Source organism: Nerophis ophidion, linkage group LG05, assembly GCF_033978795.1.
Source record: "Nerophis ophidion isolate RoL-2023_Sa linkage group LG05, RoL_Noph_v1.0, whole genome shotgun sequence".
NCBI lineage: Eukaryota > Metazoa > Chordata > Actinopteri > Syngnathiformes > Syngnathidae > Nerophis > Nerophis ophidion.
Genome location: NC_084615.1, coordinates 44079727 through 44099627, shown reverse-complemented (window position 1 = coordinate 44099627; position 19901 = coordinate 44079727). Strand labels below are relative to the sequence as shown.

Below are 19901 nucleotides of genomic sequence, written 5' to 3'. Positions count from 1 at the left end.
ATTATAAAAATAAGTAAATAGCTTTTAAAACTAAGCGTACCTAATGAAGTGACTGCGTATCACCCAAAAGATCAAATAAAAAGAATAGATTTTGGGGAAAAAAACACTAAAAACTAGTAAAATTATCTGTCAATGCAGCTAGTTTATTTTACTTGATAAAACATCCTAAGTTAAGATTTCTTTATCTATATATTTGCAGGACTTTTAAGACGGGAAAAGGTATTTTATTCTGAAAACACATATTATTTAAATGAAGCATCCTCGGAATGTTGCAGAATCTTTCTACAATATTTTTACATTTTTAAAAATGTAAAAATATTGTACTGACTGCCTCTTCGCCTTGCCCCTTGGATTCGACGAAAGATTCACACAACACGCACCGACAACAACTCCTGGTAAAACTTACATTGCTAATTCTACACATCGTCCGCACTCGTTCACTTGTGGTAGCATACACACCCCACACACTTATCAAGGTTTCAATAAACCTGGTAAACCGCAGTTCTGCCTTGGTGTCGCCTCCTTCCCTTTGCCCGGTATATAACAGTAATGGAATTTTACATTTTTCTATGAACGATAAAACACTGAATATTGACAAAATATGAACGTCAGACCCCCTTTCGATTGACATATTTTACAATCAAGTGAAACGCAAAAAAAATGCAACAAACAGTGAAATATGAACAAAGGATACAAAATAAACCCACCTACAATCTGACACATCTGATATATCCCTAAGCTTTAGAACTTTGTTGTGAAAAGCTCCTTCTGCGTCTGTGGAAACGCTTCCCGCCCACACTGCTTGGTGCCTCGTCTGAGCTGCTGTGATGTAGATTACCATAGTAACGAATTAAAATTACCATAGTAACTGGTATATCATCCATAAGTGCAGATTCCAACCATTGAAACGCTTTGTATAGTTGAAGACTTACGGTCATTGTAAAACATCACTGCACATCATAATGGCAGCTACACTTTCCATCTTTAAAGATCTAAAGAAAAAAATTTGGAAATGTCCGGCGGGCCAGATTGAAAAGCTTAACGGGCCGCATGTGGCCCCAGGTCCTTAAAGGGGAACATTATCACCAGACTTATGTAAGTGTCAATATATACCTTGATGTTGCAGAAAAAAGACCATATGTTCTTTTAACCGATTACCTAACTCTTAATGTGTGAATTTGGCGATTTAAACGCCTTTCAATTGATAGCCTGTCGGAGCGATGACCTTTCACCCGTGACGTCACAACGTGAAGCGATCCGCCATTTTCTCAATCTCATTACACGCACCAAGTCAAATCAGCTGTTATTTTCCTTTTTTTCGACTGTCTTCCGGTACCTTGGAGACATTATGCCTCGTCGGTGTGTTGTCGGAGGGTGTAACAACACGAACAGAGACAAATTCAAGTTGCACCAGTGGCCAAATTATGCGAAAGTCCCTCGTTTGTTCCGCACAATTTACAGACAACAGCTATGCTACGACAGAGATGGCAAGAATGTGTGGATATCCTGCGAAATTCAAAGCAGATGCACCAAAATTTTAACATTGTGCATGAATGCACAAAGGTGAGTTTTGTTGATGTTATTGACTTATGTGGAGTGTGCTAATCAGACATATTTGATCACGGCATGACTGCAAGCTAATCGATGCTAACATGCTATTTAGGCCAGCTGTATGTACATATTGCATCATTATGCCTCATTTGGAGCTATATCTGAGGTCATTTAGTTTCCTTTAAGTCCTCTTTGTGAAGCTTGTGCAGCATAGTGATGCCGGATTTGTTCCTTCAGGGATGCGTCGGGCAAGAACACAGCGTGAGGTAAGAAATTCAAGATTTCTTAAATTAATAAAACAGACTAGAAACAGAAACACTGGAGCTAAACAGAAACGCAAACAAAAGTGCTAGCATGCAAGGCTAGGAAAACGGACGGATACACTAAACATGGCACAAAGGCACAAAAAGGGAAAAACAAAACAACTAGCATGAAAGCTAGGAATAAAATAAAGCTTAGCGTGGAAGCTAGCGAGAAAGAGCATGAAAAACAAGTCATCAGCAGTTGCGTGAAAGCAAACTAGAATCCGAGAATGAATGACGAAAAGGGGCGAACTTAAATAAGGGACGTGATAACGAGAAACAGGTGTGCGTAGAAAGCAAGGGGCAGGTGAATTAATAAGCTACCATGGTGACAGAATAAACAGGATAAAAGGAAGTCCAAACAACAGAATGTGATACAGAAAGGAACTAATGCGAACATTGGCAGACTATAATACACAAATGGAACAAAACAAGAAATATGGTATGATCCGAATATCGGATCACAACACTCTTAATTCAATTTATATCTCATGATATAAATCCAATACACACAAGTAATATGGCTTTTATTTTTTTGCGGCTCCAGACAGATTTTTTTTTTGTATTTTTGCTCTCTCTCCCTCACACGCTGCATCCAGCCTTTCCCACTACCCACATTTAATGCCAAACAAACACATACCAATCGTTGGTTAGAAGGCGATCGGCGAATTCGTCCTCGCTTTCTCCCGTGTCGCTGTCTGTCGTGTCGTTTGTCGGTTTCGCTTGTATAAGGTACAAAGCGATATGGCTCAATAGCTTCAGTTTCTTCTTTAATTTAATTTTTGCTACCTGCCTCCACACTCCAACCATCCGTTTCAATACAAGCGTAATCTGTTGAATCGCTTACGCCGCTGAAATCCGAGTCTGAATCCGAGCTACTATCGCTATACCTTTCTGTGCTATCCGCCATGTTTGTTTCTGGTGGCTTCACGCTGTGACGTCACAGGATAAATGAAGGGTGGATATACCTATGGTGAAAATCAGGCACTTTGAAGCCGTTTTTCGGGATATTGCGTGATGGGTAAAATTTTGACAAAAATTTCAAAAAATAAAATAATCCACTGGGAACTGATTTTTATTGGTTTTAACCCTTCAGAAATTGTGATTATGTTCCCCTTTAATTTGCCCAGGTCTGCACTAGTGGCTGTTTTTTGTCAGTTAAAACCTGGAAAGATTCAAAGATTTAAGGGATTTTATTGTCTTATCAGCACACATTAGACACGTAAAATTTTGTCCCAGGTCCCAGATTTAGCCCAATGAGTACCGCATGAACAATAGTATGTACATACTTTAAATAGAATAGGATATAAACAGGTTGGTTAATACATAGAAAATGTTAATAAGAAAATATTATAAATGAAATAGAATTTATAGGAAAATAGAATAAAAACAATGACACCAAACCAAGCAGTGAAGTGAATTATATTTATATAATTTCTCTAGTGACTCAAAGCGCTTTACATTGTGAACCGCAATGTCTAAGTTACATTTAAACCAGGGCAGGAGGCACTGGGAGTAGGTGTAAAGTGTCAAGAACCCAACGGCAGGGACGAGGATGACAGAAGCGGGGATCGAACCTAGAACCCTCAAGTTGCTGCAACGGCCACTCTACCAACCGAGCTACACCACCCCTGTAGTAGGCCAGTTCAGTACAGTTGAGACACATGTGCAAGTTAGGTGTTCCTTGAAATACAATGCAAAAAAATAGTAACAATTAAGGGTGTCCCCAGCCGATATTTGTATGTAACAGTAAAAAAAAAAAAGTATCGGATCACACCAGCCTCTAATCGTCGAATGGGTTTTATTCACATGACAACACGTCTGGCTCATTAACAATGCGTGGTTCAAATCGTGAAAAGGACACAAGTTTTTTCAGAGTTCCTCAAAGGCGAGAGAGTGCAAGATTTTACAAAAGACGACAGGAAAGTATCACACGCTCTAGTCCAAGGCAGCAGAGACAAAGAACACGCAGTTTTCATCTATTTTGTCATGTAGAATGATGTCTGGAGTACAAGATAGTTGGACATGTCTGGGAACCCGACCGACAGATGATCGTTGAGATCACTGAACAAACCTATTTTTGGATAACGTATAGGGATAGATTCCAATGCATATTTTGATAAATTTGCCCACCACTTTGTTTAAAATTCCCGTGACTGAATAGAGCTTTACGCAATTTTCTTGCGTAAAGCTGGCCAGCCAGTTTACATCTAAATGTCCTCCAATACACACACATGGTTGGTCTTTTCTTGTATTTCAGTCAAGTCATTTACAAAAAGTACACCTGGTAGGCCATAGGCTACTAGGAGCTAGCAGCTACACAACAGCTAAGCACACAACAGCACACAAGCTTGACATACAGTGTGTTATGCACGTCATGAAACAATATTGCAGTCTACAACAGCACATTTGTCAATATAAACAAGTTAAAATAATTATAGTTGCGTAATAATTACACTTACAAAGTCTCCAAGGTATAAACTTATTATGAATTAACCAGTGACAAATGTGTCCGCATCATTCAACTTACTGTGTCATGGTTTAATTTAATAATTTATTGTAATTATAAGGTGTCACTAAACCAAATTACCACTCCACTTTAATTTAAAGACGGCATATGTTCATTAAAGACTGTTGCTAATAAATAGCTTAGTGTTTTTCCCCAACATTGTCCCCGAGACTGCGTGGGTTCCCTCCGGGTATTCCGGCTTCCTCCCACTTCCAAAGACATGCACCTGGGGATAGGTTGATTGGCAACACTAAATTGGCCCTAGTGTGTGAACGTGAGCGTGAATGCTGTCTGTCTATCTGTGTTGGCCCTGTGATGAGGTGGGGACTTGTCCAGGGCGTACCCCGCCTTCCGCCCGAATGCAGCTGAGATAGGCTCCAGCGCCCCCTCTGCCCCCTGCCCGCTTACCGAAAGGGAAAAGTGGTAGAAAATGGATGGATGTTCCCTGTTTGACCTATTTCACTGCTTTAAACTTTTTCTAACGTTTCACAATACGAAATAACACAAGAAAGTAAGATCCTTGCTGATATCCTGTCAGATTAATATTGGTATCGACTAATATCAGAAGTGAAGTTGTATTGGGCCATCCCTACTAACAATGATTGGAAACATGTACCATATGTCCAGCTGGAAATACAATAGCCACAAAAGTCCATGACAGAGAACGCTGGCTCTTAGACAGAAATAGGAGTGATATCGACAGTTATGCTATCTATACTTAGGCAACTTCACAAGTGCATGCAGGGAAGCATGAGTATGGAGTTTCAGAGTAGGACACACAACAACAAGACGACATCCCCGCTGAGTGTGCATTCTCGCGAGACAAAGCCGAAGAGGCGTAACGGGGGCAGCTGCCACGTTTGGCGAGGCGGTACCTGCCGAGCGCTCTTCCTGCACGTCGAATCCATCATACTCACGCACCTCATTATGGAAGCAGAGTGCGGCGACACGAAAAGTCAAACAGGCGAGTCTTCATCCGAGTGGAAGCGAAGCAGTTGTGTAATGAGCGAACATGAGACTCTGCCAAGTTGGATATCAACCAACTCCCTGACAGTCTTGAATGCAGCGTTCAACTAGTAAGCCAATGTTCATGAAAGTTTGCACTGGGATGTTGCAAAATATATCATTCATAAAACTTACCAGTCGTGTGCCGTCACGGCCAGCAAGGCCTTCTCTGTTGGCCTAACATAACCAGAAATCATGATAATAATTAAAGAAAGAAGTACTTTTTTTGTTTAATTTCCCTAAATATCTATAAGTATTCATATTCTCTTCACGTCATATTATGCTCCTTCCAGTGCAGTTGTTTTTAGTTATAATCCAATCAGAACTCAGTTAGCTTATGTTGCCATGCTAAACCAAATAGGCCCAGGGCCTTCAGAATCAACAATGCCGGCGTACGTGCACTGTAAGTGAACGGGGACATACAGTTGATAGACAGTTGCCATAACCAATCAGATCACGAGTTGTTGTCAGTAAGGCCTTCTAGATGGCCTAAGGCAGATATGTATTGTGATGTCATGCACTAGGTAACATAAGAACTCCAATACCCAGCATGCCACAGTAGTGAAGAGCTTGCGCAGTAGCCCCGTTTAGGTAGCCATGTTATTGATGAGCACGCTGTGGAGTTATCTTTAAGAATTCAGCCTCGTCTGCATCTTTATATTTGCAAGGCCATTTTAAAGAAGGATATTTAACGAGAAACTAGATCTTGTGCTACGGCTTATACGGCGTCGAATGGGTTCTACAAATTGTGAGTTCATATATTCCATTTCTTAAATTTATTCACATTTAATATCCATCCATTTTCTACCGCTTATTCCCTTTTGGGGTCGCGGGGGGCGCTCGCGCCTATCTCAGCTACAATCGGGCAGAAGGCGGGGTACACCCTGGACAAGTCGCCACCTCATCGCAGGGCCAACACAGATAGACAGACAACATTCACACTCACATTCACACACTAGGGCCAATTTAGTGTTGCCAATCAACCTATCCCCAGGTGCATGTCTTTGGAAGTGGGAGGAAGCCGGAGTACCCGGAGGGAACCCACGCATTCACGGGGAGAACATGCAAACTCCACACAGAAAGATCCCGAGCCTGAATTTGAACCCAGGACTGCAGGACCTTCGTATTGTGAGGCAGACGCACTAACCCCTCTGCCACCGTGAAGCCCACATTTAATATGTTTTTTTGCAATTTGAATGTTGACAATACCACATAAGATATATTTTAATAGCTGATGCGGGTTTATTGATTTTTAAATGCACCAGAAAATAACCCATTTGGACACAGTTGATGTGGTTTAATACGCAGTAAATGTGTTTCTGTGTAGTATTTCTCCAGCAATGGTCATGTGGTGACATCAATTATGATATTTTGAGAGGTAATAATTGAAGTCGGACATCACTGAAGGCCTAGGTGGGAAACACACGGCCCTCCGCTGGAATATACTAACTATAACTATATAGAAGCAGCCAGCCCGGCAGGTACAGGACACTGATACAACATTGATTATACATACATTTGCTGTAAAACTGACTTTAAAACAATGTTTCAAAATAGTTGTACCGTATTTTTCGGACTATAAGTCGCAGTTTTTTTCAGTTTGGCCAGGGGTGCGACTTATACTCAAGAGCGACTAATGTGTGAAATTATTAACACATTACCGTAAAATATCAAATAATATTATTTAGCTCATTCACGTGAGAGACTAGACGTATAAGATTTCATGGGATTCAGCGATTTTCACAGATTGTTTGGTAAACGTATAGCATGTTCTATATGTTATAGTTATTTGAATGACTCTTACCATATGTTACGTCAACATACCAGGCACCTTCTCAGTTGCGTCATATAACATACACTTATTCAGCCTGTTGTTCACTATTCTTTATTTCTTTTAAATTGCCTTTCAAATGTCTATTCTTGGTGTTGGGTTTTATCAAATAAATTTCCCCCAAAAATGCGACTTATACTCCAGTGCGACTTATATATGTTTTTTTTCCTTTTTTATTATGCATTTTCGGCAGGTGCGACTTATACTCCGGAGCGACTTATACTCCGAAAAATACGTTACTTGTAAATTGAGACAATGTTTATGTCCAATGCTGGATCCACGTTGTTAGTTGGGAAATTAACCAAATTTTAATGGTCAAATCAACGTCACAAACTGATATTGAGTAAATGTCGTCAAAAAGCATTTTGTTGAACCCGTATGGCTGCGGCGGTTGTGTCCCCAAGATGCAGGAAACAGGAGACCAACGTGTAGGTAAGGGTTTTTAATATACTCAAAATAGGGAGAAACAGTCATGCATGCAGAGGTCCTAAATATAATCAATCCTCGAGCACTGAGGAGCAGGTGAGGCAGGCAAAAATAGCAGCCTGATTGGCAACTGCAAGCAGGTGTGCCAGGCTGCCAATCAGGGACAGGTGAGGGAAACAAGCATTCAGGGAGACAAACAAAAAAGGAAACAAAAATAGGAGCGCCAATAGGAAACAAACACCAAACAAGGAACCACCACCAGAAGTGAAGGGACAGATCGTCACAGTTATGTTTGAGTTTTCCAACGTCAGGACCTTTTGCCTGCTAAGAGCCTTGGAGGAGGTCTCAATTCGAATGAGAGCCCCTTATCGTCAAAACCTGTTTATAAGTATTTGGCTTTTTCCTGTTGTTTGCTATTTTAGCAACCTTATCATGACCAAATATAATACCGTAAATCATCACCTCTATTTATTTATTGTCCTTTAGTTGCCATATGCAATGTCTTCATAACCTCAGAAACAGAATTGCCATTGTCATGATTTCATCCCCGTCATCCTTTGGGTCCTTAAAAACCCTTCTTCCGCCACGTTGCCGTGTTTTTGGTATCTGCCTCATCCACATAAATTTTACCAGCGTTTGATGAAGCCTCGACCGGCCAGCTCAAGCTGTCCATTAAGCTGTCAGGGGGTAACACTTCAAACATCTAACAGGCTCTAGAAAGTGACAGGTGCATAACTATGGTAATTAACTCGCCGTTTTCGGCAGCATTCATTTACTTGATGCGGCACGGCCAAGAGGACGCTCAAATACAGTCACACCAGACATTATCAGTGTCTTTGCTTAGAAATAGTAAAAATATCCACATTGGAAACAACTAACATGTTACGTACAAAACATACATACAATGTACAAAATCTTCACACTGGAAACTATCAACCCACAAATGGTTCAAAAAGTTCCGCTTTATTATATTTGTGTCCATTTGTAGGGCTGATTCGACTAAGGATTTTCATAGTCAAATTTGATTGGTTAGTTTGATTCATCAGTCAACTATTGTTGTAAAATAACCTATATTTAGAAACAAAGGTACACGTGCTTAAAAGGGAACATTTTCACCAGACCCATGTAAGGGTCAATAAATACCTTGATGTTGCAGAAAAAAGACCATATGTTTTTTTTAACCGATTTCCGAACTCTAACAGGGTGAATTTGGCGATTTAAACGCCTTTCAATTATTCGCCTGTCGGAGCAATGACAGTTACAATGGGAAGCAATCCACCATTTTCTCAAACACATTACACACACAAGTCAAATCAGCTCTGTTATTTTCCATTTTTTTCGACTGTTTTCTGTACCTTGGAGACATTATGCCTCGTCGGTGTGTTGTCGGAGCAACAGGATCAGGGACGGATTCAAGTTGTTTTACGTGTAGTGTGCATCGATTAGCACGCCATGCTAATCGATGCTAACATGGCAGAAAAGGCAAGAATGTGTGGATATCCTGCGACACTCAAACCAGATGCATTTCCAACGATAAAGTCAACGAAATCACAAAGGTGAGTTTTGTTGATGTTATTGACTTATGTGCTAATCAGACATATTTGTTCACGGCATGACTGCCAGCTAATCGATGCTAACATGCTATTTAGGCTAGCTGTATGTACATTTGTAGCTATATTTGCATCCAGCCTTTGCCTCACCCCACATTTAATGCCAAACAAAGACTTACCAATCGACGGATTTAAGTTGCTCCAGTGGTCGAAAGATGCAATCGTTGGTTAGAAGGCGATCGCTGAATAGCTTCAATAGCTATTCGCTCAATAGCTTCAGTTTCTTCTTCAATTTTGTTTTCGCTATCTGCCTCCACACTGTTGAATCGCTTAAGCCGCTGAAATCCGAGTCTGAATCCGAGCTAAAGTCGCTATATCTTGCTGTTCCATCCGCCATGTTTGTTTGTATTGGCATCACTATGTGACGTCACAGGAAAATGGACGGGTGGATTTAAAGATAGCGAAAATCAGGCACTTTAAAGCCTTTTTTCGGGATATTCCGTGATGGGTAAAATTTTGAAAAAAACTTCGACAAATAAAATAGGCCACTGGGAACTGATTTTTATTTGTTTTAACCCTTCTGAAATTGTGATAATGTTCCCCTTTTAAACAGGAATCCCTTTTTCCTGTACAGTATTATAGTAAGAAATACAAATATTCAATAAAATGTCAAAGGATTCAATTGAGAACAGCTTGCCAAAGGCTAAAAAAATATATGCCAGCATCACCTATCCAAGAAATTGCTGTATGATGTTTTCAGCATCTTTATTTATTCTCCTTGCCTTGGTTGCGACTCTGCTAGCATCAGGTTCTGGCTGCTAACTAGGTAGTTAACTAGCTAGAGCAGGGTTGTTCACAGGATGGTAAATGGTAAATAGGTTATACTTGTACAGCGCTTTATACCTTCAAGGTACTCAAAGCGCTTTGACACTATTACCACATTCACCCATTCACACACTGATGCCATGTAAGGCGCTAACCACGACCCATTAGGAGCAATGGTGAAGTGTCTTGCTCAAGGACACAACTGACGTGGCTAGGATGGCAGAAGCTGGGATCGAACCTGAAACCCTCAAGTTTCTGGCACGGCCGCTTTACCATCAAAGCCACGCTCAGAAGAATGCAGAGAAGGTTAGCAAAGTGAAAACAGGAGGCCCCTTTATTAGGTACCAAGGAGAATAAGAAGTAGCATAGGTATATCAGGAACTCAGAAGGCAAAAGAACAATGTGGCAAACAGAAGATAATGAACTAGCATTGAAGGAGGGAACAAGGTGAAACAAAATAGAACTCATTAACAATGAGGAACTTGTGAACTGGCAGGACAAAAAAAAAGTAAAGGTACTGCAAAACACTGAGACCAAACAGAAAATACTGACAAAACAAGAGCACCATGACAAGAAGCGATATAAAACCCGGGAAAGTAATGAACAAAATCCGAACTGTCATGTTGGGTCATGACAAAAAAATGTCCCTCTCTTTCTTTGAATTTTCAGTAGGTGACAAAAGTTTGGACCCCCCTGGGCTAGAGTTGTCCGCCCAGCTTCTGACTCCAAATTACTTATTTTTGTACCGCATTCACATTTTGTCTTTTGAAAAAAGGAGCAATAAGGTCAGCTCGGTTCTCGTTTTTTGTCCAACAGAAAGCTTTGTGGCTATCAATCAGGTTGGCCAGTCTAAGTAACAAGGTGTCCCTTATTTATTTTTGGCAACACTACCAGCTAGTTAGCCTTGCAGACATGCTATTTATTAATTAATGTCAGAGCTTGAAAAAGGTCAGCATGAATATTGGCGTTGTGCAATTTCAAATGTATACGATATAAATTTGTATGAAATTGGTCCTTTAAATTGGACAGTGACAAGTGAAAGAACATGCCCTCAACGCACTGTAGCATTCTCACAAGCAAGCTACTGGCTAACGTCCCTCCACAGTGCAAAACCACTTCTAAGTCCCTAATTTTTGCCGCCATGGCAACAAATAAACAATGTTTCTTAGAGGACAAGGAATAGATAAACATACAAGATACATGCCAACCACTAAGATTGAGCTCCTGAATGTAAACATAGTTGGGCGTATCGATAGAAATATCAACACTAATGATACCAAGTATAGTATCAGTTTATTGTCGTTACTGCAGTGGTGAAATCAGAGTTTTTAATAATCAATATTTTTTTTTGTAATTTTGGTTTTTGTCAGGAAATTAGTTCCTGGACACATGAGGACGTTAAGGACACAACCAAAGGATTCAAATCAATCAAGTAATGTAATGTTAATAATGAAACAACAGAAGAATACAACTCTAAGACACCTCTGATCATGTGTAATCTGGTTTTCGTGTTATCTAAATTAGGTGGACATGCTCCAGCCTGCCGCGACCCCAAGAGACATAAGCAATAGAAAATGGACGGATGGATGGATGGATGGATGGATGGATGGATGGATGATACACCACTCCAGTCCTGTAAGTGGCACTAGTGTTCATCCAAAACAACTGAAGGCAAGGAAACGATACCAACAGCCTATTGTTTTCATTATTATAAACATGAAAAGATCCTTACCGGAATTTTGATCATTATGTAAATACTGAGTTTTAATGGTACTAACACAATAATGCAGGTAAAAACATTAACATCCAACAACTGTTTTTTCTAAATAAGAGGCATTACAGAAGAAAATGTATTTACTGTTCTAATCATACTTTGCATTTTGTAACTTACACATCTTTTCTTTTCTTTAGGTTTATGGCTTGCAATGCCTCGAAGTTGACAGTTCTATTTGCTAAAAATACAGGAACCGCCTCTTTTTTATGTGTCTTCCCACCTCCAAAGACATGCACCTGGGGATAGGCCCCTCCCACTTCCAAAGACATGCACCTGGGGATAGGTTGATTGGCAACACTGAAATGGTCCCTAGTGTGTGAATGTGAGTGTGAATGTTGTCTGTCTATCTGTGTTGGCCCTGCGATGAGGTGGCGACTTGTCCAGGGTGTACACCGCCTTCCGCCCGATTGTAGCTGAGCTAGGCGCCAGCGCCCCAAGCGACCCCAAAAGGGATTAAGCGGTAGAAACGGACGGACGGACGAGGCATTACTTTGTGTGCTAGATGCTAGTGAACCACACATTAACATGCACATTAATTGCCATGCATGGAGAAATCGTTGCACACTGCATGCAGTACAGCCACACAACAATAGAAAACAGTGCAGATAGTTAACAGCATGAAGAAGCAGAAGCTCCAGGAGTTTTGTTGAGGATTGATGTCCCTTCTTTTGAAAATTTTCTATGCTCAGTTTTATTTCTTTACACTTCTTGCTTCATTTAGGTTTGTAAGATTTAAAAAAAAAATTATAATAAAAAAAATATTACGCCCGTTTTGTATTTTACATAAATAATGTCCATTGTGTATTTTACATAAATAAAATATAAAGTTTAGTGTTTATTCATTCGCAAAATAAACTACAGATGTTGATGGATATAGAAATCAAACAAAATCCACAGCAAATTTCACACACAACTAAACTTAAGGTATAACGTTATCACCCTCTATTGGTCAAATTTAGCACTACATGTATTATTTGAGCTTTAAACGCCAGAGGGTTACTCAGCCAAAAAATACGACCACCAATACAAAAGACATTACAAAGTCTGCGTGCGGTCAGACAGGAAACAATGACTCGAGCACTAGCTTGGGGCAGAACATTCTTACTTGGTAGTCCAGTTGCTGTTTAAAGTCCCATTTTGTTTTTAGGGTAGATAGTGCCATTTCTGGTTGGAATGAGTAGTCTTCTTCTACTCACTCCACTGTTGCTTCATTGTGACACTGTTCACTGTTGCCCCTCGCAGGGTAGCGGCAGTACTACATACACGATCAACCCTACCTTTAATATTTTCATCAAGCCTATTTGGGTGATGTCCGGCGCATACTTGCCAACCCTCATGATTTTACCCGGTTGACTCCCAAATTTCAGTGCCCCTCCCGAAAATCTCCCGAAGCAACCATTCTCCCGAATTTCTCCCGATTTCCACCCAGACAACTATATAAGGGGCGTGCCTTTAAAGCACTCCCTTTAGCGTCCTCTAAAACCTGTCGTCACGTCCGATTGTCCTCCATACAAACAGCGTGTCGGCCCAGTCACATAATATATGCGGCTTTTACACACGCACACACACACACACACACACACACACACACACACACGTGTGAATGCCACACATAGTTGCTTAACAGCCATACAGGTCACACTGAGGGTGGCCGTATAAACAAGAATGACAAACACATTTTGGGAGGACATCTGCACTGTAACACAACATAAACACAACAGAACAAATACCCAGAATCCCTTGCAGCACTAACTCTTCCGGGACGCTACAATATACACCCCTGCTACTGCTACCACCAAACCCCGCCCACCTTAACCCCGCCTACCTCAAACCCCCCCACCCCATCTCCAGAATTCGGAGGTCTCAAAGTTGGCAAGTATGGTCCGGTGGGCCAACTGAAATGCTTTGGTCGGCCGGTTCTGGCTCGCCGGGTGCTTGTTGAATAGATCTGCTGTATTTACAATGTTTTCAAAGTTCACTTGAAAACCTCTAGCAGACGATGCATTTTCCTGGAACAATTTAGTAAGAAATGAGCCGATCGGAAGCATTCAACATGTTAGTATGATTATAATAGTACAAATGTCTTCCCACAGACATTCGGGCTAGCTCGCTGTGGGTGTATGCTGAAGGCTGGCAAGTCCTATGACTGGCACTGCATGGCACATCTTTGCCAACAGGACCCTTTTCTGGCCTCTAGTCCTGCAGTTGGCCCCCTGATCAGCACCCCAGGAGGCCCCCTTTGGGGGAGAGTCCACAATGGGGTCCAAAAGAGTAAATAATTCACAGTGCAGCCCTCAAGCTGTAGATTGTGACCTACTACTTTTACTGGTGTAGGAGGCAGCATATGTCTTCTCTCCTTTTAGCTGTTTCCATTGCTGCCATCATTGCTTATACTCGGTCTTCCGAGACTCCTGACAAAACGCTCCAATATTCCTCGACTCCCGGCTTGCAATGAGGACACTAAGCAGATTTCTGGACCTCTGACATTTTCAATAATACTCACCAGAAGTCGCAGGTTTTTTTTTTTGTTTTTTTTATGAAGAGGACATTCCTTAGCCGTGGAGGCTGTGCAGTATCACTTGTGGTCAACATGTTGCATTATGTAATATAACCAAACTCGACTTCAGTCACCCGGTTCGCGAGGACACCAAACAATCTTACGCTTCAATGCTTCAGCATAAGGGAGACCAAACCTTTTTAACGGAATACAAAAAAGGGGGCCACTTCGATACATTAATTCATTTTCTATAGCGCTTGTCCTCACAGGGGCGAGCTGCAAGCCTATCAGATGACGTCAGGTAAAAGGAGGGGTACACCCTGACTGGTCACCAGCCAGTCACAGGGCACGTGTACTGTAGACAAACAAACATTGACACTCAAGGACGATTTAGCGTCTCCAAATAAACTAACGTGCATTTTTTTGGAAATGTGGGAGGCAGCCAAAGTCCACGGAGAAAACATGAAAACTCCAAAGGGACAACAAAAGAACTGAACTTTCACTTTTTTCACTTTGAAGCCAAAACGCTAAACCCTAGTCCACCATGGAGTTTTTTCAGGATTTCACCACGTTGTGATCACACCAATTCATGCAATTTCAACCAAACCCACACATTATGTACGGCCTTTCCACTTTCTACAATGCCAACAACTTCCTTGCACATGGGGGCTAATCAGCATCATTTTACCCAATCAAATGTGTCTTTGAGCAGCACTCAAAAGCGCACATCAACTGTCTAAAACAGGGATGTCAAAGTTGTTTTCAGTGAGGGCCACATCGCAGTTACCGCTGCCGTCAGAGGGCCACTTGTAACAGTGAATAATATATGAATTAGCCTCTGGTTTTCATTATTAATCATGGTTTTAAGTAGACTGTCGATTCTACAGTAAAAACTTTACATCTACTAAATTCTACTGTAAAGTATAGTGGTTTTTAAATTTTGTACATTTTACGGTAAATGGATAAACAGTACCACTGGCAGCCAGAATTTTACTATTAAATGTACATTGGTTTTTACAACATTATGTTGTTAATGGAAAAACAGTACAAGTTTTATTCTGGCAACTAAAATGCCAGTTGTTGTACCGTAAAAACACATTCCCGGTAATAAACCATTAGAGGGGAGGTTTCTCATAGTCAGCATTGTCACTGGCGTCCCACTGGATGTGAATTCTCCCTGCCCACTGGGTGTGAGTTTTCCTTGCCCTTTTGTGGGTTCTTCCGAGGATGTCGTAGTCGTAATGGTTTGGACAGTCCTTTGAGACATTTGTGATTTGGGGCTATATAAATAAACATTGATCGACCCCAAAAGGGAATGAGCGGTAGAAAATGGATGGATGGATGATTGATTGATTGAAAAACTACATTTTACAGTAAAAATCTGGCAGCTCAGTCAATGAAATTTTAACACAAAAATCTTTTAGTTTTTTTCAATTTACAGTAACATGCTGTAAAGAACACCGTAAAATGTATTTTTTTTTATTAATTTGATCGGTAGTTTTCTGTAAAATCATAAGTCACGCAGATATTTAAGTATTTATTTTTATATTGACAAAAAGCTTGGAAAGTATGATAATATACTGTAGTATTGGTTGCAATGTTGGACACTAATAAAGTTTAAAAGGTATGCAATTTTAAGAAGAACATATACTTTTTCTGTCAAAATGAAAAAAATCTATTACATTTAGTGAGAAAATATTAAGTACTTTATTGAAACTTATCATTTCCAGGTATTTGCGGGCCAGAAAAAATTATGTTGCGGGCCAGATCTGGCCCCCGGGCCTTGAGTTTGACACCACTGGTCTAAAACTTAAAAACTGTCAAAACTTATGTTTGTTTCTTTTTGTAGCCGAAGCAGGAACAACAAGACGTAACAATAGAACAACTCTTAATTGATCAAAAGGCACAATTGTCGAGCTCAGACTTACTTCTGGTTCTTGTCTACGGCGCTAAGCCTTCTGGGCAATGTGGTATATAAACATTTCTTTCTTAGTTTACCTGTATTTATATTTTTATTCAACATTTAGCTATCCAAGGTAAATCATTTAAGAACATATTTTCATTTGCAATGCTGAACAAGCAAAGAGGCACTATTCACATGTTGGAGATGTTGAAGTGTGATGATAATCTCTCATCGTCTCTCATTTTACCAAAACAAATTTGTGCTATGGATCACTTTTAAGGGTTCACAAATGCTCTCAACATGCAGGGGGGAACTGTGATGGAACATAAATTAATCTCTAAGATGGACAACACTTTTCAAGCGTAAAACATACACGGAGAATGTCTGCAACTTGTGGACAACAGAGCAGACACAGGACAATAATGGGTCATGGTTATTTCTTAAAGTGACACACACATCATTATATTAAGGGACACAGTGTCATTCCTTGTGTTTCATAATGCATTAATGCTTTATTAGCGTTTGTCCTATCACTATTCCAAGCTGTCTGAACAAAACATCCACACATTTGCTTTGTGTTGGTGGTGATAAAGTAAATGAGTGTGATATCCCATTAATAATTAATCATTTTAATTTTACAATATGCCAAGGGGCCAATAAAAAACAGGCTTTGTGCCAAAAATGGACACTCTGCCTAATGTCTGCTATAAAAAAAATAACTTTTTGTTACAACCTTTCTTTATTTTCCACCACTTATCCATCTTTAGCCACCACTATGACGCTGCTGGCAAAGATGATAAAGTCATAAAGTCATATTAGCATATTAACGTTCATCATCATCATGGAGGCGCGTTTATTGCCTTTTGTAAGATTGTCATCTCCAATTACTACATCTCCAATTAAGGAGATGTCGGTTTCTATGACATGTGGAGACGTAGCCTTGCTGCTCAATTTCACTTTTATCTATCGATTTCTATAAATGAACAGAGAAAAAAAAAAGAAAGTTCTGTCGGAGGAAGGTGCATCTTCTGTTGTCAATCTGAGGTGACTAAAGTGGAATATGTTTGTCCATCAATTTTCTACCGCTTATTCCCTTTTGGGGTCGCGGGGGGCGCTGGCGCCTATCTCAGCTACAATCGGGCGGAAGGCGGGATACACCCTGGACAAGTGGTCACCTCATCGCAGGGCCAACAGAGATAGACGGACAACATTCACACTCACATTCACACACTGGGCCAATTTAATATGTTTATTGTTTTCTTAATGCATGTGGATGTGGGCTACAATACAATTAAACACTTCAAAGAGACTACATTTGTTGAATGTATATTTAGGACTTAGGGAAGATTTGAAGAATTTCTGTAAATGTGAAAAGGAAGATACTGCTTGAATTCTATAATGTTGCACAACTGTTGAAATGATGAAAATTACTAACTGTAATTAGTAGAATTTTTGTCTTAAACGTTATTTACTCAAAACATGGACAAGATAAACTAATAAGCATTTCTGTAAATGTATCAGTGTTAGCTATACTGTAGATCTAATCAACCATTGTGCTCAAAGATAAATTGAGTAGGATTTATTTAACACACACTGACATCTTTCACCCAAGTTTTATTTTAAAAATACATCTACAAAAAAAGACTCGCCTTGGCAGAGGAGCTATCAAATATTGTTCTCGCTTCTTAAAGGGTAACTGCACTTTTGGGGAAATTTTGCCTATCGCCTTCCGGCCGAGTGCAGCTGAGATAGGCGCCCCCCCCCCACAACCCTGAAAAGGACAAGCGGTAGGAAATGGATGGGTGGATGGATTTACAATTCCTATGTAAGACAAGAATGCATGTTTTTGTATATTTCTATACATTGTAATTTGTAATATACGACAAGTACTAGGTGGCTAACAACGAAGCTAATGGGAGTAATCTATTCCACCCATAAAGCCCTTTAAAAACATCCAAAAACTGCCAACATTACTCCATTTTCATGTTATGACCTGCATATTAACCAAATAATAGCGACACTGTTATTGTAAGCGCTATTCCAGCGCCCCTATTTTGTAAGGGGCGCTGGAAGCCAGCAGACCCGTCAGCGATCCTGTTCTGTCTCCCTGTAATGTTTGTTTGATCTTGAATGGGATTGTGCTGAAAATTGTAATTTTCTTGAAGGAACTTTCCTGACGGATTAAATAAAGTACTATTTAATCTAATCTAATCTAATGCAGAGGAACTACTCTTAGCGGCACCTTAATCACAAAGCGATAACTAGCTGATGCAGCTATTGAGCCAGTAAAATGCTGCATCACCTCTGAGTTGGTGAAAGTGAATTTTACATTGAATTGAATTGAATTGAAATATTTATTTCAAATCTGCACAGTACAACTAAACACAGGTTGTTGTTTTTTACAAGAACAATACTCTATAAACAAAAACAAGAAAAACTCCTGTACACTAACAATATTATGAGACAAGACAAGACGAGACAAAACACACACACACACACACACACACACACACACACACACACACACACACACACACACACACACACACACACACACACACACACACACACTCTGACCATACACCTCTCTCCCATCGCTCTGTGCTGAGGGCATCACTCTCTTTCCTCCTCGTACTTCTTCAGTACTTCTTTTTTAAACAGTGTTTTAAATTGAATCATGCTGGAACACGTTTTTAACTTGTCCCCTAAGTTGTTCCACAGATTGACTCCACGCACTGAAATGCACATTATAATGCACATTATAAATCATGCCTCTCACTTGTATAGTAGATGGTTATGGTCGTAAGCCAAGATGTTGGTAAATGTTGATATTTAACTTTTAACTGAAGATCGCAAGACACGGAAAGTTTCTTTTTTGCGGGCACATTTTTTCAAACCTTCGTCATATAAACATCCCATTAGCCGGCATCTCACACAGAGCAGACATTGTGCAGTAAGTGATTGTTTTATTATGTTTGCAATTGTAAATCGTGTTTAGTACTTAGCAATACTGCTACTTTCTGCATTTGCCTATCACTCAGATTCTAAAACGTGTAGCTCATCCTCCTTATATTAATGCTGAAAAACACAAGGTTCTTGATCATCATTTGTTCCAAAGTAGTTGTTGTTGGTTCATATGTAGTCTGTCATGATTTGTAGATAGATAGATAGTACTTTATTGATTCCTTCAGGAGAGCTCCTTCAGGAAAATTAAAAATTGTAGTAGTTGTTAATATTGAAAGAAATAGCAAACAATTATATACTGTGGTCTTTATTGTCATTTTGTTATGATACATTGCCCGGGTCATGGCTTGATTTATGTTTTGTGGTTTTTTTTCCTATGTTAGTCTGTTTCGGTGCTCTAACCTCTTTCCTTTCATCTACTTTTGGTTTCCATGGACACTAATTCTCCACACCTGCCCTTGTTTTAGTAATTAGTGTTCCCACCAGCTGTTTTGGTTACTAACTCCCCTTTATATTTTTCAGTCATCCAGCACGAGTCGCTGGGTCACTGCTTGCTCTTTGCGACATTTAGGTTTAGTCTAGTTTTTACCACGCCAAAGCGTTTTCCCTTGTTATAGACTTTCTCGCTGTACACCCTTGGCAACCATTTCGTTTTTCTGCTCCACGGTTTTTTAAGCGTCTGAGTTTTTGTATTTTTGTCCTGCTTCAAAGAATTAAAAACAGACTCCTACCTGCACACTGCTTCTGCGTTCGAGAGAACTAAA

General features: G+C 40.1%; 1 protein-coding gene across 2 annotated transcripts in view; it reads right to left on the bottom strand.

Moving 5' to 3' along the window:
• plcb1l (phospholipase C beta 1-like) overlaps positions 1 to 19901 on the bottom strand; it is a 323575-nt gene that overhangs the window by 141585 nt on the left and 162089 nt on the right. Inside the window, exon 1 of one of the 2 annotated variants that reach the window (XM_061901029.1) lies at positions 12879 to 13013. The exons of the other annotated variant lie outside the window; for it this stretch is intronic. Coding sequence (XP_061757013.1) covers positions 12879 to 12935 — 57 coding nt within the window. The 5' untranslated portion in view covers positions 12936 to 13013. Of the gene's footprint in view, positions 1 to 12878; positions 13014 to 19901 lie in introns of those variants that run through there. 2 annotated transcript variants of the gene reach the window in all.